This window comes from Alnus glutinosa, chromosome 1, assembly GCF_958979055.1.
Source record: "Alnus glutinosa chromosome 1, dhAlnGlut1.1, whole genome shotgun sequence".
Classification (NCBI taxonomy): domain Eukaryota; kingdom Viridiplantae; phylum Streptophyta; class Magnoliopsida; order Fagales; family Betulaceae; genus Alnus; species Alnus glutinosa.
In genome coordinates, this window is record NC_084886.1 from 10,834,934 (window position 1) to 10,857,490 (window position 22,557).

Genomic DNA, 22,557 nt, shown 5'->3' on the forward strand with positions numbered 1-22,557 from the left:
TTTTCTTGTCATTTCAAAAGCATGTGGAAAAATTATTTGATTGTAAAATCAAGGCTATCCAATCAGATTGGGGTGGTGAATTCCGCTCCCTTAATTCTATTTTGGCCAAACAAGGAATTTCTCACAGAATCTCCTGTCCTCATACCCATCAACAACAAGGCTCAGTTGAACGAAAACACCGACATCTCGTTGAAACCGGTTTGTCGTTATTGGCTTCAGCCTCCATGCCTTTAAAATATTGGGATGAAGCTTTTTTAACGGCCTCCTTTCTTATCAACCGGCTCCCTTCTCCCGTTACTCAACATAAATCTCCTTTTGAACTACTTTTTCACAAAGCTCCCGATTATAACTTTCTCAAAGTCTCTGGGTGTGCTTGCTGGCCTCATCTCCGTCCATACAACACCAACAAACTTGATTTCCGCTCCAAACTTTGTGTTTTCCTCGGGTACAGCCTTCAACATAGAGGCTATCGCTGTTTACATCTTCCTTCTAGCAGAATCTACATCTCCAGGCATGTCGTTTTTTATGAAAATAATTTTCCTTTTAATTCAGTTTCTCCTCCTCCTCTCTCTTGCACATCACGTCCTCCTGTGTCTTCTCCCATCTGTCCTTTTCTTCCAATATCCAACCCATCCTTTTCCCCTTCAATAGCCACCCCTCCAATACCCTTAACGTCTTTACCAGACCCTCCAGCTGCTGGTTCACATTCTGCCCAGTCTATCCCATCACCTGACCCGTGTTTGATTCCTGCTGCCATGCCCTTGCCCACAACGGATCCCTTGCCTCAAATTTCTCCACAAATTGCACCTCCAGTGCAAACACATCGGATGCAAACTCGTTCCAGAAATAATATTCAGAAGCCGAAGTCCTTCACAGATGGAACAATACCCTATCCTCGCCCCAAGGCTTATTTTTCTGAATCTGCAGGTACTGAAGCTGAACCTACCTCATTTACAGAAGCTTCAAAGCATGTTCACTGGTGAGAGGCCATGAACCACGAGTTCAACGCCTTAATGCATAATGGCACATGGGATTGATCTGTAATGCTTGTGTATAAATAGTCTTACATACTGTCAATAAAGGTATTGCAAAGCACAGCAGTATTTTTCCATTTTATGGTATCAGAGCCCTTCAAGACCCACGTCTAATTTTTTTTTGCCTATGGATTCCCCTGCCTCAAACACATCTTCCACCATATTACCTGCCATCATGCCCTCTCCTGCTTCCTTTGCCAACAACATCTCACACAATGTCACCACCAAACTCACGGGTGACAACTACATTACTTGGAAATTCCAAATGTCTACCTACCTTCGCGGTCATAATGCGTATGGGCTGGTTGATGGCACAGTCACTCCACCTACCCCAACCATCCCTAATCCCAATCCAACTCCTGATGCACCTGCTACAGTTGCAAATCCAGATTTCATGCTCTGGCTTCAACAAGATCAACTAGTGCTCAGTGCCATCGTTTCATCTTTGTCCAATAACCTGATATCTCATGTTGTTGGCCTTGCCACCTCTCATCAAGCTTGGCAAGCCCTTGCACGCATGTTCTCCTCTCAATCTCGGGCCAGAATCTTGCAAGTGCACTTTTAGTTAGCCACCATAAAAAAGGGTGGCTCCTCTGTTACATAGTACTTCCAGAAATTTAAAAATCTGGTTGACACCATTGCTGCTGCAGGCCAACCCTTAAATGATTTTGAACTTTTATCATTTTTGTTGGCTGGTCTAGGATCTGAGTTCGATCCTTTCGTCACCTCTGTAACTACTCGGGCAGACACCATGTCTCTTGAAGAATTATATGCCCATCTCCTCACACATGAGATGCGGCTGGAGCATAATCTCCAATCCACTGAAGCTGCTTTCCCTTCAGCCAATACTGCTACCCGCTTCACCAACCCGAAACACAAAGGTCCATCTCGTGGCCATCATGGCTTCCAAAGCAGCAACTATTCCTCCTCTCAACCTGCACAGCGTTATCATGGACACAATCGCGGCCGTGGCCGTGGAAGGAGCTCATCTTTTCATTCAACACCCAGCTCTGGCTCTGATACCATAAAATGGAAAAATACTGCTGTGCTTTGCAATACCTTTATTGACAGTATGTAAGACTATTTATACACAAGCATTACAGATCAATCCCATGTATCGTGGGATTGTTTCTTAATTACATATAATTACAAATTTGAAATTTGAATGTTATTCCTTTGATGGTGGATTGATAGCTTCCTTGTAGGGATGCTTTCCTTGCAAGCCTTTTCCTTATCTGCATAATGTAATAATGCAGAGGCGTTGATTGCAGGGCTGGAGAGTGATGCGGCAGGAACTTTCCTTGTTGAATATCCATCATGAGTTGGCTCCTTGACATGAGGTGGATCCTGGGTTGTCATTCCCTTATTTGCAAGGGTTGAGGTGCTGTCAGCAGATATGGTCTTAATAGGCTATATCAATACACCACAAAAACTACTGTGGATTTCATACTGCCAAAATTCTTGATTTATATATTTCATGTACAGCCAAAAACAAATTTCTTTTTTTTAACACTATACAATCAAAATGACCACCCTAACTCATAATTCAACCGTATAGATTAGTCTTTTCTGAAAATTGTTATTGGGGTTTATTTGGTTAATAAACCAAAATTGAAACTGCAGCCTAAGCTTCATTTATTTTACTCCCTTTGTTTGGGAGGAGGGGGAGGGAGTTCCGATAACTAAAATGACATTGGATAATTAAATGCCAAACGTTTTTGGAAAAGCTGTATGTCATTTCGAGTCAGAAGCCACGATATTCTTACGTTTATTTAATATTAGTTGACGACCTCATCAACAATCCGACCTTAGCTCAGTTGGTAGAGCGGAGGACTGTAGTCGGGTCATTGCTCACAGCTAATCCTTAGGTCGCTGGTTCGAATCCGGCAGGTCGGATTTTTTTCTCTCATTTTGTCATTAGCGACTGGGGCGCATTTTAGCAATATCTTCCTTAATTGGCACCCTATAAGCGCACAGCAGAGACCAACCCATTCCCCCTTCAAAGAATCAAAATCACCTGCATTCCCTACAAAGCTACGAAGATCCAAAAAACAAATCTTTGCAGTTTCAGAAGCCATTTCAAACCCCAATATGGTAAGCCAAAACGAAGTTCATAGTGGATCTCTTGCTTCTATTTCTTTCTCAGAAGTTCTCTTTCTAGCTTCATATGCTCTGTTTGGTAACTGAGAAAATGTAGGAAAATAAAGAAAATGAACTGAATTCTCGAATCTTGGTAAATTTCCCTTATTTGTAAGCTCAGAAACTTGAAAATCTCCACTTGAATGAGACTAGCACTACCTTTCCGGTTAGTTGAGCTAGATTTCAAATTATTTTGGGAAATCGGAGCAACAGAGAACATCAGATTCGGAATTCTGTTCTTTTTTTTCCCCCTCTCTTTCATTTTCCTTTTCCTCTATTTTCTCATAAAGCAAACGTAGGATAAAGGACTTTAAGGTTTTATTTGCTTGCTTGATTTTGCTTAGTAAGCTCATATCTCACTTTGTTTTTGCTGGATTTGAACAATTTGTAGGCGAACACTTTGCGATTGTACTTGACGTGCATACGAAACACTCTCGAGGCCGCCATGTGTCTTCAAGTGTGTATCATTTCTGTTATCACTGCTAATTGTAGCAAAAAAAAAAAAAAAACCCAGCTTTTTTTTTTTGTTTTGTTTTTTGTATACAATTGTGTAACTTAAATTAAACATGGTATTCTTTAAGAAAATTGATGTATTTTTGGTACTGTAAAACAATTATATAGTACAAAGTTATCGTTTCTTTGTATGATTGGTGCAATTAGGGAAACGATAACATGTTTATTGATTTGTGAAAATTTAGTGAATGTGATTGGAAATGCTTAATTCTTTGGCTTTGTTTAATTCAAGTGATTGGAAAACTGTCTATATTTGTTTCTTTGTGGTAGTGATGCGAGTAATCGATTCTTCTGAAACTATAGTCTGTTTGTTGTTGAGTAAACTTTTACTGAGATTGTTGGTCCAAAAATGCTTAAAGACAATCTTTGTATGCTTATGATATGTAACTATTTACTATGTAAAGTCAGTTTTCCTTTTAGGTTCTAATCTCAAGCTTGTCTAGTTTATAGAAGCAAGACAAAGAAAACATACTGTGCCCTTATTATGGTGTTTTAAGTTAGCAGAAAAGTTTCCTTTTTTCTCTTTGATAGTTATACACAATTCACAAACACATACTGGAACCCGTGAGCTCACCCCCTCCATCCCTTATTTATGGGAGGAGAATATTTCACTTGATCCAAAGAGTTTAGGCAGCTTGGCAGCAAAATTGTCTTCCAATTCTTCTAGTACATTTTCTCTCTTGATTCCAAAAATTTGATTTGTATGAAAACTATTTCTCTGTATCATTTCATTTGACTTGTCCGCTTTTTAGACCTTCCTATATCTTTCAAAATTTTAAAGCTGCACCAGAATATGTCACTGTAGATGTTTGCAAGGGACGCTGTTGAATCAAGGCTATCATCCCATTTTTCTTTTTTGTGTTCATTACTCCACCATCAACGGGATTTTTTATGGGGTGGGCTTGGGGAAGAGTTCAAATATCATTTGATGAGTTGGTCTAAGGTTTGTTCCCCAATTTCAGAGGGTGGGTTGGGTATCAGGAATTTGTTGATGTTTAACCGCGTTTTGTTAGGAAAATGGTTGTGGCGTTACGAGATTGAGAGAGAAGATTGGTGGGGAGTTGCAGTGGACTCTAAGTTTGGCAGTTTATGGGGTGGGTGGTTCTCCTTTGAGCCCTAGGTGCCTATGGGGTGGGGTTGTGGAAGAATATCAGGAAAGGATGGGAGACATTCTCAGGGTTCTCTAGATTTAAGGTGGGGGACGGCACTAGGACCAAGTTTTGGCACGATCTATGGTGCAGGGACTCAGTTCTTAAGGAAGCTTTTCCTGCTTTGTTTGCTTGGGCAAATGATGCCTCAGTTACGGAGAATTTGGAGTTTCTGGGAGGTTCTAATCCGTGGAACGTGAGTTTTTTGAGAGAGGCATATGATTGAGAAGTGGATGTCTTTGCTTCATTTTTTCAGGTATTGTACACAGTCTTTGTGAGAAGGGGTAGTGAAGATAGGCTTTGGTGGGTCTCTTCCAAAAGAGGTTTGTTCAAGGTCAAGTCTTTCTTTAGCTCTTTGGCTAGTTCTGAAGGTAGTTGCTTCCATTGGAAGAGTGTGTGGCGGACTCAGGCTCCTTCGAGAGTGGCTTTTTGTGTGTGTCGACAGTCCTTGGCAAGATTCTTACTTTGGATAATCTCATGAAGAAGCAAGTTATTATGGTGAATAGATGCTGTATGTTTAAAAGAAGTGATGAATCAGTGGATCACCTTCTTCATTGCGATGTGGCTTCTGCTTTATGGAGTGCTCTCTTTACTCGTTTTGGTTTGTCTTGAGTTATGCCTAGTAGTGTTATCAATTTGTTTGCTGCGATTTGGAAGATGATGCCGATTTGCCCTTTTTGGTGTTTGTGAAAGGAAAAAAATAATAGGTGTTTCAAGGATTTGGAGAGATCCTTGGAGGATATTTTTAACTTTGTTTTTCGTAGTTTGTATATTTGGACAGTAGCTTTTGTATCCCCACTGTCGCTTAGTTTTATCGATTTTCTTGTTCATTTTTCTCTTTCTAGTTAGGTGTTTCCTTTTGTATACTTCCGGTGTACTTAGGAGCACTTTACGCTTTTAATAAGATTGATTATTACTTATTAAAAAAAAAAGAACAAACTTTGCCATAAGTGGAATGCATGATAGAAAAACATTTCCATCCTTTTTTATTTTTTATTTCAGTCAATATATACGGGCAATGTATATAGAAAAGTTTATCTTGCTAAAAGCCCCTTCACTAACCTTAGAAGAAGCCTACTCAATCCCAAAACGAGTCAAACGGCTTCCCCAAATTGATAATATGATCCCATAAGGAAGTAAAGATGATCCACTGTCTCTGCATTCAATTACAAAAGATCGTTTTTCAGAATATTACTCCAACGCGCTGTTATCTTGAGTCGCTATCTTAAGAAAGCACCTTAGTTGATGTGTGGAGTGCCTCAAACAAAAAGCTTAAGCTATAAAAGATACATAATAGAAGATCGTCAAAGAATCTATTTACAACTATTATCATCGTTGGCCCAATACTGTACCATGAGATCCTCTCTTGAAGCAAGCCCCTTGATAGTTGTGTTGTGAGAGAGTGCTGATTCCTCCTCAAGCTATAAGAAATTTAAGAGTCGGATAGACCTTGAAGTCTGATGCCATTTATAGTCTTTTCTGTTCAGCATCACGTTTCCTGAAGGAAGTGAATTAAGACCATTTAGGCATTGGTATCCAAAATTAGCCACAGTTGAAGACTACTGTGGTGTCTTTATTACTGGTTTACTACTGGTGTGTTAAACAAAAAATTTGTGTAGATGGGGTATTCTAGGCATATCTTTTGAGGTTTGACATTTTTTATTATTGACTGTGGTTCATGTTTCCTTGCCACTGTTAACAGATGTTGATAGTTTTCCTTGCTTCACGAGAACAGTCTCTCTTGAATTTAGTGCTGTGGGACTGGGGAAACTTTTCTCTTTCACCCAATTCACTTTCACATGATTATGATGCCTGATTGATCTTTTAACTTGTGTCTATTTGGTGGGTGCAGAACTTTCCTTGTCAAGAAGTTGAAAGGCATAACAAGCCGGAGGTTGAACTAAAGTATGTTTATAAGTTGCCTTTTGATCTCATATACTCTTACTTGTGCTGCTTCTTTTCAGCATGTTTATTTTTATTTTGTAAAAAGGAAAGAATTTAGTTACTGGCAAGTGGCAACAGAAGAAAAATAAACAAAAGTAAGACTGTAGACACATTCGCCAATCTTGTTAGCATTCTCTATACCTTTATAAAATCACAAGTGGGGAACCTTTGAGTTCTTGAATCAGATTCTTTGAGGTCTCTGGTACTCTTGAGTTTCTGAAGCAGGTGTTTCAGGTCTTGGACATTTCTTTAGTTCTTCTTTGACTCCTTTAACTAATTTTGCTCCAGATGTTGGCTCTGCTTTGTACGCTGAAGCCATATTCATGACAAAATAGAAAATACACCACTTTAGAAGTGCAAAAGTGAAGCCCCATGACTCATGCAAATCAAGAGGACTTTCTGGTCAAAGAAAGTGTTTGCAATAGCCATATGGGTCCTTTAGTAGCTTGATTTTAAGTCTCATTATTTTTAGTATTTATTGACTAAAATAGTAATAGTTTCAGATTATTTTAGTCTTGTGTGTTTCTCTACAGCATCATATTCTGCCAGTTTATTATTGTTTGTTACGTCTAAGGGACTTTTATCTTCTTCTTGTCTACAGGACCAGCACAGAACTTCTCCTAAATCCCGTAAGAACCATGTTGTTCCCTTTTTTATTCCTTTTATGCTGGTATTGATGCTATGCTTTTAATTGATAATTACTGCTGTCAACATTCCAGAGATTCTCTATGTTTCAAGGCTTAATCTTATCTGTTATTATTTGACAAGGAATTTATATCTAGCAAATGATATGATAGATTAATTTTCAGAAGATAAAAAAATCATCCTTCGTCAAGGCCTTATGAATTCTGGAGAATTGAGCGAATCAAATATTAGAACTCATGGCTTGAGTGAGAAAATAATGCTGACATGCTAGGCATAAACTACTAGATCAACTCAATCTGATATTTTTGTCAAATTTTCAAACTTGTTTGCAGTTTGCCAAGTGACATAATAAAGAAGAGGCAGTTCTAGTTATCTTTGTGAGATTTTGCCTCTTTCCATTTTCCCATTTTCAAGGCACACTTTTGGACGTTCTATCCTTTTTATCAAAATGACTGTGGTTGCCATTAAACCTATAAATCTTTGATGAATCAGTATACTGGACATAAACCGTTACAGTGATCTTTAGGTAACACTGACAATTTAGGGTTTTTATTATTAAGGGAAAAAAAGATGGAAAAACCATCATGTTTGTGGAACTTCAACAGGTTTCTATTTAAACCTCCTTTTATATCTTGTAAACCTCAAGATGTAGTTTTTCATTGTTGGTCCTCGCAATCGAGAAAGATTTAACATTTATGAAATTTTCTGTGTGATATACTGGCTATTATTCCTTTTAGTAGTAGGGAGGAGAATTGCGGTGGACTCTAAGTTTGGCAGTTAATGGGGAGGCTGGTGCTCCTTTGAGCCTGTAGGTGCCTTTGGGGTGGGGTTGTGGAAGAACATCAAGAAATGGTGGGAGACATTCTTAGGTTTTTCTAGATTTGAGGTGGGGGATGGGGCTACGACCAAATTTTGGCATGATCTATGGTGTGGGGATATAGTTCTTAAGGAAGTTTTTTCTGTTTTATTTGGTATTGCTCGTGCGAAGGATGCCTTTGTTGCGGATAATTTGGAGCTCTTGGGTGGTTCCAATCAGTGGAGCGTGAGCTTTTCTAGAGAAATGTATGACTGAGAAGTAGATGTCTTTGCTTCATTTTTTCAGGTTTTGCACTCAATGTAAGCAGAGGTAGTGAAGATAGGCTGTGGTGGGTCTCTTCCAAACAAGGAGTTTTGAAGGTCGGGTCTTTCTTTAGCTCTCTGGCTTGCTATGTTGGGAGTCGATTTTCGTAGAAGAGTGTGTTGCGGACTTAGGCTCCTACGAATGCGGCTTTTTTTTTTTGCGAAATCGGTGGCCCTAGGCAATATCCTTACTTTGGATAATCTCAAGAAGATGCATGTTATTTCGGTGGATAGATGTTGCATGTGCAAGCGAAATGGGGAATTAGTGGATCACCTTCTTCTTCATTGCGATGAGGCTTACCCTTTGTGGAGTGCTCTCTTTGCTCGCTTTGGTATGTCTTGGGTTATTCCTAGGAGAGTCTTTGACTTGTTTACCTATTGGTGGACGTTTGGAAGGCCAATGAGTGCTGCGATTTGGAAGATGGTGCCGGCATGCCTTTTTTGGTGTGTTTGGAATGAAATAAATAATAGGTGTTTCGAGAATTTGGAGAGATCCTTGGAGGATATTTTATCTTCGTTTTTCGTACTTTATATTTCTGTACGGTGGCTTTTGTGCCCCCTTTGTTGCTTAGTTTTGGTGATTTTCTTGTTCGTTTTTCGCTTTTTAGTTTAGTGCTTTTTCTTGTATACTTCCGGTGTACTTAGGGGCGCCTTACGCTTTTTTTACTTATAAAAAAAAATTCTCATCTCTTTCGCGTCTCTTATGTGATGTCATTATTTTTCGCTCCATATCGCAGTTGCCTATTCTTAGTTCACTGAAGAACATTGCGGTTTAATGTTGTGTAGCATTCTTTTTTTGGACTAGCTTATTGAAAGAAATTCCCGCCATTGATCAACTATCTTAAATGGGTTCACTAATTAAAGTAAGTTAGGCACCTAGTTTTGCCTTGACTCAGCCTTTTGCAACTACCCATTTTAATCATAGCATTCCATGCCAATTTTGCAGTTAGTTGTCCAAATGCGCTTTCTAGTTTTTCCTTTCTCCTTCATTTACCTATAATGTTGTACTTATTGTCTTTGGTATTGCTTTACTTTTTGATTTCTTTCCATTAATTTGCTTCATACTTTTTTCATTATTATTGCAGGTTTTGATTTGCAGAAATGAGGCTGAGAAATGCTTAATAGAAACGTCTATCAATTCACTGCGCATAAGCCTCAAGGTGAATCCAAATGATCATTTTTGGATGTTTTCTTGTGCTTACGGAGCTAAATGATGACTTGAGATCATCCATTGCTATCTTATGCTTCTGATTGCTTATAGAACAAATCGACAACCTCAAATTCACGATTTTACTTATCCAAAAAAAAAAAAAAAAAAATCTTTCCACCCATGGTGGTGATCTATATTTTCTTCCGTAAACTTAAGTATTTATAGTGGTTTTTTATGTGTAGGTTAAGTATATATCCTGTCGGCTGTAGGGCTTTGTTGTTTCTATGAATCTTAGTGGTTGGTGATGTATTTGAAGATTTGCACTGCATCTGAAAATATATAAATACATAAACGTAGTATAGGAGGGGTCATTTGACAAAATATAAAGAGAGAGAAGTTTTAGTGCAAAATTTTGGTTCTTATTTTCCTCCTGGTTCTTATCATGGAATTATTGGAATAAGAGGCAAAGTTCAAAATTGGAGGTATTTTCCTCGTTGTTATCATGGAATAAGAGGACTCTGAACTTCACAGAATACTTTTCTGTACAGAAAGTAATTAACGTCCAAACTCAAAAGTAAGTTCATTTATAATTTCTTATGAACTCAGACCAGCTTAAATTTGTTTAAACATGCTCAGAACTGTCATTTGTGCCATATAATTGAGCTCAAACTGAGCTCATGGAAAGCATCGTTGACAGCTCCAAGATTGCAATTTTTGTTTTTTTCTTTCATTTCTGGGATAGGTTAGCCATTCCTATCTGCAAGAGTTTTGATGTGTGTATAAGATCATAAATTTATAGATTGCAATCTTTCTCCTATTTTCTTCGTAACTACATCTTCTTTTCCTGTTTTATAGGTAAAGCAGTCAGATGAACTTGAAAACATACTAACGAAAAAATTTCTTAGATTTTTATCAATGAGGGCTGAAGCATTTCAAGTATTGAGGAGAACGCCAGTACAGGTATGTATGCCCCATCTCATTGACTAAACCTTACGCTTTGCTTCATATATAATCTTTTTTGACAAAATCCAGGGATTGGCCTAATGAACCATTAGGAAAATAATCAAAGATGTTACAAATGTTGGGATATTGTCAAAATGACATCATGCTTGCCAACTAGGGGCACAAAAATGTGTTTGTTCAGATTTTTTTTTTTTGATAAGTAATTGCAATTTTATTAGAAGACAGCGTAAGGCGCCCCTAGTACACACGGAGTATACAAGAAGCAACAGCCTCACAACCGACCCGATAAGGAACAACCCACAAAACAACCCAACCCTAAGCCCCTAAAGCTCACAATCTTCAATCATATCCCATCGCCTATGTTCCTCATCAAGGGCAGAGAGGAAAGCCATAGTTCTATCTCCCTTTTCCCCGAAATACGAAGAGCATGCCATAGACAACTTCAAAGGAGATAGCTTTGGCTTCCTCCCTTTACATAAAGGCTTGGAGGTGGGTTCTTCCAGGGAGGAGGAAGGAAGAATCCTCCCTTCCGGCGAGCCCATCTCAATGGAAACTTGTGAACCCACAGCAGAATTCTCAGACCCACGACCCGCCTCTGAGGAAGCCAAAGAAGAAACCGGAAGAGGAAAATGAGAAGATTCGGTGACAAGATCGGGATCCGGAACCGAAACCAACTCCGAACCCATATCCGATCCCTGACAAATCCTCCCACCAGCTTTCCTACGCCTAGAGGGATAGTTCGCGTCACCATAGTTGATGGAACTCTGCAAATTTAGAAGTTCCCTTTTTCCTTTATACTTCTGGCGCGCAAAAACCTGGAACTCCTCTTCCATGGCTTCCCGAACAGCCAAAGCCCCCTCCCTAAAATCCCCATCCATCGCCCAATCTAAGGGCAAACCATCCCAGTAGTCATCTTCCTCCTCCTCCCACACCACAATTTCACCGTTATGATCGCCCTTGTTGACCTCCTGAAGCTCCACGGAAGGGACAGGAACCGGGGGTAGGTTGAGAAACCCCTTTCTAAAAAAGCCCTGATTCACTTGCGTCAACGACTTCTTCGTAGCACGAGGCTTTGTCGCCTTCTCAGCTGGCGGCTCTGCACCAGTAACACTCTTGTCAACGTATCCAACTGACATCTTAACGGCTTCCAAAGAATCTGAAAATAGCTCATCAGTCCATTTCACAGAGTGCTTTTCCCTCAATTTTTTTGCCCTCCTGTAATAACACTGAAAAGGCAAAGAAACCGCCACAGGGAGGGGAGAACGCAGCTTCTCACCTAAAATATCTGCTCCAGCAATAGACGGTGTAACCGGAAGAGATTTAGGAATCTGAAGCTTTCCCAAAGGAGTGAAATTAAAAGAAACAGTAGTAGCCGCCGGAAAACCCAGATCCGGCGCCGGAGAAGGGGGGAAACCGAACAGGTGGGAGGCTGGATTCCAGCTAGAAACCGCCGGAATTACCTGGGACCTGCTCGACTCACCCCCTGAAGGAGACTCCGTTCCAGAAATAAACCCAGCATCAGCCACCGATGGTGGCTCCGGCCTAGGGGAAACCCCAACAAAACCTGTAGAACCTGGACTCGCTCCCTTTTTTGCTCCCAACGCTGTATCCTCTGAACCCCCATTTGGAATCCGATTCAGAACCAACCCAGAGGACACCTCCGTTGTCGTCACCGGCGATGTTGGCGGCGGACCGGAAACATTAGGTTTCCGCATGAAACGAGCCACGCGACAACCTAAAATTTTTCGAAAAAGCCCCGACCCGGCATACCGAGTCATGACTCTCCTCACAGCCCAGCCCAAAACCAAACAAAAACCGGGATCCAACTTATGCCACGTCCGCGTTCTCGCCTTTTCAAATTTCAAACCCTTACCCTGCGGACTTCCAGGCTGGTCTTTGACCAACAGATCAAGCGTGTTCTGCTCCAGAGAAAAGCAATCCACCGCCGATCTCGGATCAGCCTCTGTATGCTGCACCGCCGGAAGGAGATCAATCTCACATGGAGTCGCCAACGAAACCCTTAACCAGGACCGACCATCACCCGCTATGGGCATCGTCTCAGCAACGGTAGTCGGGTCCGACCTCAAAATCTCTGCAAAGGAGGGCCCCATCCACTTTGGAGCCAAGCCCAGAGTCGGCCGATCATCCTCCACAACCTTCTTCTCCGATGTAGAAAAGGAGCCGAGCTCGCCACCCGACGAGGCTGAGAAAAAAGCAACCTTTCTCAGCTCGTCGGAAAATTTAAGCCATCCCCACCCTCTACGTCCCTCGGGGATAACAATGTACCCCTTCCGACCACCCAAGCCGAACGTTGACACCTCTAAAAAGCGCCCAGCTTTATTCCCCCCTCTCCGAGCAATTAGGACCTTCGAACCTTCTCTGAACGATTTAACAAGCTCCTGCTCTGCCGGGAGACCCAACAACTCTTCCATCATCGACGCAAGCCATTCGGAGCTCTGCGCATTCAACAAAATCACACCCAGGAAATTTTTCCTCTTCTCCTCCACCCTCAACGTCGATGCCCCACCCACCACTGAGAACGTGAAGGACTTTGACTCCACTAAGAAATTCTTCTCCATCTACGAAACCCCCAGTACTAAGACGACCAAACCACAAAACTACATCTCCGATCGACCTTATTGTTCTCCTGTTTGTTTCTCGGGAAACTTTCTGAGGGAGATAAGAAGGAAGAGTGTTGATTCAAAAACCAGGAATTGAACCACAAACCAGTGAATTCTATCTCCAACTTTAACAAAAGTTACTAACAGGTAAATTATGAAACTCAAAAGAACCACCATTAAGAAAGAATTATTTTTCTATGAAGTTGTATTCCATTTTACAGTCTAAAAAGATAAATATATAATAAAAATCTTGAAATAAAAAATTTCAGATTTAAATAAGGGACAACTTCACAAAAGGGTATCAAACTATACCACGTTTTGACGAAATGATATTGAACTAGCAAACCTCTCGAACCCGGGGTTTTAACTATCAAAATGAGTCCTAGAAGGGCATTCCGTCTAGTTTCGGCATTAAATTCTCACGGAAGTGGAGTCACGTGATTATTTAAACTCGTTCTACCCGTGTTGCTCCTCAACTCTTTCAAAAATAAAATAAAAAATAAAAAATAAAAACAAAAACCATAAACCATGCCACCTTCAACCTCTACGTTGACGTTGTTGAATCTCCACCATCCGTCTCATCCAAGTTCGGACGTTGTCCACAGTATCTGCCAAACTAGACTCACCCAGAGGACGCCCGCATCCACATCGTCTGTAACGACCGAGGAAGTTGAAGGAACAATGAGAAAAACACAGTGATGATGATGATCAAAGAAGGAAAGGAAAAGGGGGAGAGAGAGAGAGAGATTTGCAAAGCAGGATTGGAAGAAAAACGCACTCCCCCACAGTGATGATGATCATTAAAGAAGGAAAGGAAAAGGAGAGAGAGATATTTGCAGAGCAGGATTGGAAGAAAAACACACTCCCCCAGGGGCGGAGTTAGAATTTTGGTTTAGGGGGGTCAAGAATATATATATATATATTTTATCAATAAAATAAAAATAATCTTAAGTTAATAAAAAATTAATTAACTTTTTTTTTTTAAAGCCTTGCTTCAGTTTTTTTTTTTTTTTTTTTTTTTTTTTTTTTTTTTTTTTTTAAAAAAAGAAAGAAAGAAAGAAAGTAATATTTAAGATTTGAAAACTAGCCAGACCCTCTTTAAGCCTCGCTGTTCTATTGTTCTTCTGCTCACTGCTCACACAATGATCAAACACAAAGAATAAGAAAAAATGGTGCATGAACCAACCAAATCATAACGCTTTCAAACAAATTAAAAGAAAATACTTCAAGAATCAACATGAATGTTGCGCACCTTGATATGACTAAGAGAATCATTACTGGGTTTAGTCAAGGAAGAATGCGAGGGCAGTGGTGCATCTGGAAAAAATATCTCTGCCTTGGTCGGAGAGGTTGCCGGTGAAACTTGTAGCGGTACTGTTTGTTGATGGATTTATGGTGGGGCACTGGGGTGGAAGGAGAAGAACGGGAAGGAGATGGTTTTGGTTTAAGAAATTAAGGGAGACCATTTCCCAAGATAACTTTTTCTTCTAATTTAAATAGCCTACCCCGAATGTACGCTGTTCCTTGCGGCCCTTTTGCTTGAGATTAAAAATAAAAGAAACGGTGCGTTTGAGTCTTAATGAAATGCAACTCCAGCAAATAAATGAAACGGCGTGTTTCAATCAAAAATTTTGGTTTGTAAACTCTTCCATTGTTCCATTAAACGCCGCGTTTTACGAACTACACTGTTCGTCTTCAACCTTCATTTTTTCTGAAGATTTTGAACAGTTCTGACTTCTGAGCAACTTAATTTATCAAAACGCGAAAAATCGTTGGCTAAGAGTCATAAATCTTGCTCTTTCTAAAGAATAATTTGCCCTTTAATGAGTGATTGAGAGGGGGCAATTAGGATATTAAAAAAAATTTCACAGGAAGTAAAGAAACTTTTGAGGAGGTGAGGGGGGGCACTTGCCCTCTCTCGACCCCCCCTGTCTCCGCCCCTGCACTCCCCCCAGGAGTAGCTCTCATCCTCCCCACGACTCGGATTGTGTAGTAGCTGTAATTGATTTCTCGTACGTAGTATTTTCCAGCATATAAGTTCAACACTGTTTGGTCGTTCTCGCATGACAGGGTATACCTTGGGCCGCCGCAGTGTTCTGGATTATATTCTAATCAAAAGGGATAGCTAATGTTACTGATAGTGCCGCAGGAAGGAGGACAATGATGACTACCCTTAGTACTGCAAGTTTGATGGACTAAATGTTGAAGCTTTGAATGAAGAAGACCATCCATGCATACAACGTGTTGATAAATTGGAAAAATTATTTGAGGAACTTAGCAGCAAACCTGCTGGAATTCCTTTGGAAAAGGAACGGATGATTATGGTTGGTGGAAAAGTTGAACATAACCCACTCTCTTACACTCTGTTTTATGAGGCTAAAACAGAGGAAGCTGAAAATTACAATCAGATTTTTGGACTCTCTCACACTCTGTATGCGACTTCAAACGGCTCTCGCCTTTAATTTTCACTCGCACTCTCTCGCGCACATAGAGACAATGAAAATATGATGTTTACCAATACCGGTACGGTTTCCTATGTCACAATGATTTTGGAGCGTTGGATTAAAACTGCAGCATCACCTTTGATGATGTTTGTGACACCGTAGATTTCACAATCTATGAAGAACTGGCGATGCGCTAATGCAGATATGCTCGATGTTGTATTGCCAGTTATTCTGCAGTTGAAGAAGGTTGCGCTGTTAGATTGGATTTTAACAGCCGCCATGGAATTTCCTCTACTTTTATCTGGGTTCTGCTGCATGTCACCTTGGAGTTATTGATGGAGCACTCGGCAAAACGACGGTGACTATGAGGAAGGTGAAAACGAAGGCGAATGCTAGCTGCGGAGACACGCGTCCCAGAGGGGGCGTCGGCACCACGCGGCATTTTCCATTCACTAAACCAATTTTGTCTGCCGGTCTCCTCCTGGTCGATTCGTCTCTCTAACATCGTCATGCATGTCAGTTCTTCCACTCCTCAAAGGACCGTTTAGAACTTCTCTCTAGGTTGATGATGACAACAACAATCTGCATGTGTGAGTGGAGAGTGGGTCCAGCTTGAGGAGTTGTGTTTACATGCATGAAAATGAGGGGCAAAATGGGCAAATGGCATTAAAAAGTCATGTGGAAGTCATGTGACTTCACTTTTGTGAGGATTTAACGCCGAAATCAAATGGAATGCCATTCTGGGACTCATTTTGATAGTTAAAACCCCAAGTTTGAGAGGGTTGCTAGTTCAGTATCCTTCCGTCAAAACGTGGTATAGTTCAATACCCTTTTGTGAAGTTGTCCCTTTAAATAATTTATTTCTGCACATTGTTGGTTCGAGCCTTTTGTTAAATCATCACTTGTCCTGAAAGCTTAAACTAATAAGAGGAGATAAATTTAATCAATACTTTAACACTCTCCCTCACATGTGGGCTCAAACTACATTTTTATAGGTGATGCCAATATGCGGAATATTTAATTGAAATGTGGTAAATGACGGAATCAAGATTCGAACTCAAGGCCTTTGGCTCTGATACCATGTTAAATCACCACTTGTCCCAAAAGTTTAAGCTAATAGGAATAGATAAATTTAATCAATACTTTAACACCTTTATAGCACAATCCCTGCTTTTCCTTTTATTATTATTATTATTATTATTATTATATATTTTTTTTTTTAACAATTCTGCACTTTTTCTTATCTTAGAGTTTGAGAATCTTAGCATAATGCTCTTTGAAATATCTTCTAACACTTGTTGCCATACTTTGTTGAAGATTCATGGTCCTCTTTATATGAAGATATGGAAAATGTTGGCCATAATTGTATTATATCTTGATTTTCTTGCTTATCTCGTCCTGTGCTAGTGACAGTCTATACGTACCTAGTTGCACTAAATGAATCATGACCACCATATAATTCATGAAGCAACACTGATTATGTCCTGTTGCTTTATGTTCCAGATTGTTGTTAATTTATCATAATAAATGGCACTCTGGGCCACCTATCAAGAAAAAACAAAAATTAGTCAGTGTTGACATTTTGTACTTTGTTCATGATTTATCCTTATTTGTAGATTATGCATATAAATTTTAAATTAATTAGGTTCAGGTATAGACTCTGGCTGTAGCTTATTTTGCAAAATGGAATTTTGAGTTGGAGCTCCAATTACATATAATGTGTAACCACCAAAAGAAATCTGCATGTATTGGGTCTGTAATGCACCTTACGTCAATTCTACTGTTTGGATAGAAAAATCCAGTCGGATCTCAGAACCCAATGCCCCAGTTTGGATGTGGAAGAGAATTATTCTTTTGAAACTGCATTAGTATTAAGCTGTTAATCATGTGACGAAGTGAAGGTTTCATTGAAAGAGTGGAAGTTTGAATTGCCCTTTTCAATAAGAAAATGTGAGAGTTTATGTGTCTCCTTCTATTTCACCTAAAGAATAGCAACTTATAATCCATTTAAATTGATTTACAGCTTAAAAAGATTCATACAAACTATAGAGATGTTAATTTGTTGTCAGCTGCAAAAGTAATAAGCTATTTGTTTCTAGCCCTTCTGGTCGACTGGTATTATAGCCGCTGCACCCTACATATGAGATCGCAAGAGCAAGATACTTTTGAGGCTGTGTTCCTTGAGAGCATAATGTGATGGCATATAGGTAATGTTTGTGCCTTCTGTGTGTGCAAATGTATCACCTTTGAACTTCACCTTGAATAGCTGCAATATGTTACATTAGTTACATTTGCTTTTAGCCCAATAAGTCGCAATCTCCACTAGGCTCCTGGGATTATGAAATTCCCAGCAAACTGAGGGTACTCTGGGAAATTTGATATTTTGCATGCTTTTGTTTCTGCAAATGCTGTACAGCCCAGTTCACATAACTTATTTCTGAATGGAAGGGTGTTCCAACAAAATGCGACTTTGCTTTGATATGTGTGCAGTTACCAAGTGGTCTCAATCACTCTGAACTTTGAAAGACAATTTTTTTTCTCTGTTATTTTGAATAATTAATAGTTTTCCAAAGCACTATTGCTTCTTTCTTTTTTTAAGATGCTTTTCAGCTGACATTCAAATCATTTACTTGTCTTAATTATATGCGTCAATGCTTCAATTTACAGGGTTATGACATTAGCTTTCTTATAACAAACTACCATTGTGAGGAGATGCAGAAGCAAAAGCTCATATATTTTATCGTGCAATTCATGGAGGCAAGATTTGTGTTTTACCCTATTAATTTCGCCTTACTATTTTCTCTTGGTTCCCTACTTCTAGATGGCTGTTGAATTATTCATCTTAATTGACTACGCATAGAGAAATTGTGACACTCCATACAGTTAGTCCTGCATTGGGTGAGTGGATTATAAAAGTGTTAATGGGTGCCAAGTCCCACATTGATTTCTTATTAGGTGAGATTAAACTTTATAAGTGATTTAAGAGGCTTTAGTTGTAACTTGACTTGTTATTTTAGAGTGATAGAGCAAATGTGGCTAACGCTTTTTTTGGGTTCCGACAAATGGTACCAAATCAATCTAATAACACCATGTGATGCTAAGACACTACATGATATGGGTTTTAAAGAGGACGCATGGATTTGAGTGAGAGAGTTTGTGACATCTTAAAAAGTTAGTTTACGTTGGGTGGGTGGATTGCCTACATTGAGTGGGTGAATTATAAACGTGTTCATGGGTGCTAAGTCCCATAGTGGTTCCTTACTAGATGAGGTTGAGCTTTATAAGTGATTTCAGGGGGCTCAATTTGTAACTCGATTAGTCCTTTTGGAGTGTCATTAGCGCTTTTCTTGGATCTTGACAGCAATGGACCGTCCACATTATTAAAATTATTTAATTAAGAAAAAGTTCTTCATTTAGTATGTGCAACCATGCTCCTTCCCATATATAATTCAATATTTTGTGCTTCTCCGAAAAAATAAGAAAGTGTTTTTCCACAGTTTCTTAAACAATACTCTATGTCTTTCACTGTTATTTTACTGGATGGTGTACCAATGGATTGTCCCCATGACAGTATGTAGACTCCCAATAAATATGTTGAGATCCACCTATCAAAAAAAAAAAAAAAATGTTGATATCGATCTCACAAAGACTTGATTTTTGTAACTTCAATATGTTGGCCACATAAATTTGTTAGGCATTCAGCTTTGTTAAACAACATTTGTTGATTAATGGCTTTAACACGACTTAACTCTTTAATTCTATATTTATTTGATAGCCTTAATATTATTTTGTTAGCCAGGCCGATTGCTCACCCTAGTTTTGGGTATTGCAAGTTGTTAAGTATAACTTCCAAGATGATGATTATTAGATAGCCAAGGTATTTTTAATCCAGGAAATTGTGTCATAAGTGATAAAACTTGAAGAAAACAAGGTATTACTAGGCATAGCTGGTGGCAGAAGAAGCATATTTGGGTTGCACCTCTCTTCTTTTGGTTGTTTGGTGGTGCCGGTGCAAGCTATTAGGGAAGACATTAGGCCTGTTTCTCTACTGTCATTATATGTTAGTTAGAGGATTGTATGCGATCTTGCTTCAGGCAGTCAGGCCTGATCCTCAGCCGTCGTTCATCATGAAGCTTGATGCCTGAAATATTAGTCCTGAGGTGTCATACTTGAGTCGATATATGGTCCGACAGCAATTTGGACTCTCTGATATGGACCAAGTATTCCCGATAATATCTAGTAATCCCTTATCTTGTCTAATGATTGTGGGCAAATTATGCTAATGTGTCTAAATCCTTCTATTGATATACAAGCTCAAAATACTGTTCCTAGGGAGTTTGTTGTACTTAAGTTTTTTAAAATTTCTCTTGCTTATAAATTGTTTTTGTTATTTTCGTTGATGTTCCTTTGCTCTTGTTATAGAACTCACATACAAGCATGTATACATATTGACATACGTCTAGGTTGATTCATATATATATATATTCTTGTTATATTGATAACCTTCCAAATTGTTTCTTCTTGACAGGATATCGATAAAGAGATAAGCGAACTTAAAATGTCAATGAACACACGTGGGAGGCTGGTAGCTACAGAGTTTCTGAAGCAATTTACCTGATATTGATTGAAGAGAAGTTATGTATTGGAAGGATTGCGATTCCGGCATCTATCAAGATGTGAATGAGGATTGTGATCCCACATCTTTCCATGTTTGATATCCCCCGTAGTTTGAGCATCTATCAAGATGTATCACTTCTTCAATTATGTAATTATTTTATTATCTTTGGCTGGAAGAGAATATTGATTGAAGAAGGTATATTGTTCGCTAACCTGAGGGCCTGGATAGAAGATTTTCTGCAGGTAGAAGAACCTGCTCGCTTAGTTGTATCGGAAACCTGGTGAAGTGTTGGCTAGCTCGGTGTGGTTTTTCAATTAGATTGGATACGGTCAAAAGCCGGTCTAACGCATTTTCCCTGTCCAGCATTTGGCCAGCCTGCTTGATCCGTTCCAGCAGGGTATAAATGAAAGAAATGGCAGTGTGATTTATTATTGCATTTCCAACATTCCAAACCCAGTTTCTAAAGAAAAAAAAAACTAGGCAATTATCCAATCAATTTCTCTTTATACAAAAATAAAATAAAAAGTTGACGAAAAAGATAGGAGCCGAGAAAAGGCGAGAAAAATCTTTATTCCTTAAATTGGAGGAACTATTTTAATTTTATGTTGTTATTAATGAAAAGGATTTTTTTTATTTGTTATGAAAAAGGAAAGTGTTAGATTTACAACAGTAGCACAACAAGAGTACAACACCTCCTTACATGAGAGTGGGCCCCAGTGTATGGGGTCTACCTTCATGTGAGGGGGTGTTGTGTACTTGTTGTGATGATGTAGTGCAAGAATTAAATCTCATTCTATTTCTTTCTAGATGCACGACAAAACTTAAAAACAAGGATAAAATAAAAATAAAATTCTACATAATCATATAGGTGGATTTCATTTTTCAACTAGAACTTGTGAAAAAAGTGAAAAGAGGAAAAGATAATACCATGTACAAAGTGAAACAACACCCATTATCTTTTGAGGCTTGCTACACAGGGGACGGTCATCCGTCCCCTGTGAGCCTTTTTTAATATAAAAATAGTTTTTTATTAAAAAGTTGGCTTTGATGTCCCATCAAAGCCAACTTTTTTAATAAAAAAAATATTTTTTTATTATATATAGGTGATGGGGGACGGATGAGTGTCCCCCATCCAGCATTTCCCTTATCTTTTTAAGGGATGCACAATGCGGTTAACAAATGGTAAAAGAATTCGGTGAAGAGTTTCAACTGGTAAAGGCAATAACCACAATGAAGTGGTTGTAGTGAGAGAGATAATGCTAAAAAGTGAAAATGATCCGTTGAAGAAGAACGAATACCGACTACAAAAGTCTCTACCTTTAGATCAAACCACTAAAACCAAGGAGACATTAATCCACACAAAACAAATAAGGTAGCAAAATACAAGAGAAAATACAGAATAAGAACAGAAACATAACAGAAATACGACCACTCCACAAAACAACAACACCGGCATAGGAGAGACAATCAGAGGAGATCTGGAGGTGCGTGAGATCCACGTGCCAGCAAGTGTGGATCATCATTTATGGAGTTTATTTGAATATAGAAACAAAAAGTAATTTGGTTCCATACATTTAAAGAAAATCTAAAAGAAGTTGTTGCTAGTGTTCTTAAGAAGTTAATGATGTAAGAGTATGTTAAGTATATTAAAAAAAACATTGCTTCTCTTAGAACACTTCCAGCAGCTTCTCTTAAACTTTTCTTCAATTTAGGGAACCAAACCACTTTTTGCTTCCCTTTCCACAATATCTTTCCTTTCATTTCCTTATACCATTTAAATATTCTTTAAATTAAATGATAGGGGAAAGAGAGAAGAAAGAGAAATAATTTAAATATTGTTTCAAATTAATGATAGCGGAATGAGAAAGGAAATAGAAAGTTTCTAATGTTTAAAATCACCATTGGACTGGTGATTGATCACTCTTGAATTTTAATCAAATTGTGATTTTAAAAGCCACCTCATTTTTGGAGGGACACAAGAGTGACACATGATAGACTTATAGAATTACTCACCACAATTGCTACTAGTGATTTTAAAAGTCACATCATTATTAGCTAGAGAAACACAAGAAGGACATAGGAGTGACTTGTAAAATTATTCGTGTAGAAACATAACTTGAAATGTAAATAATAAAGTGGTTGTAATTCAAGGACAGTTTGTTTAAATTATAAAATCACTTGTCCTGTCAATTGAGATAAACGGGACAAGATTGAATTGT

At 38.9% G+C, this 22,557-nt stretch overlaps 1 protein-coding gene and 1 non-coding gene across 2 annotated transcripts; both read left to right on the forward strand.

Annotated features, from left to right (window-relative positions):
* Positions 1-2,836: 2,836 nt before the first annotated feature.
* On the forward strand, positions 2,837-2,930 carry TRNAY-GUA (transfer RNA tyrosine (anticodon GUA)). Its single transcript has 2 exons — positions 2,837-2,873; positions 2,895-2,930. It is a non-coding gene; the product is annotated as a tRNA-Tyr (tRNA).
* Positions 2,868-20,774, forward strand: LOC133872108 (actin-related protein 2/3 complex subunit 4). Its single transcript, XM_062309598.1, has 8 exons — positions 2,868-3,128; positions 3,565-3,630; positions 6,687-6,739; positions 7,380-7,407; positions 9,628-9,702; positions 10,548-10,652; positions 18,388-18,477; positions 20,249-20,774. The coding sequence occupies exons 1-8, from the start codon at positions 3,126-3,128 to the stop codon at positions 20,336-20,338; spliced, it is 510 nt and encodes a 169-aa protein (XP_062165582.1). The 5' UTR covers positions 2,868-3,125; the 3' UTR covers positions 20,339-20,774.
* Positions 20,775-22,557: the final 1,783 nt, after the last annotated feature.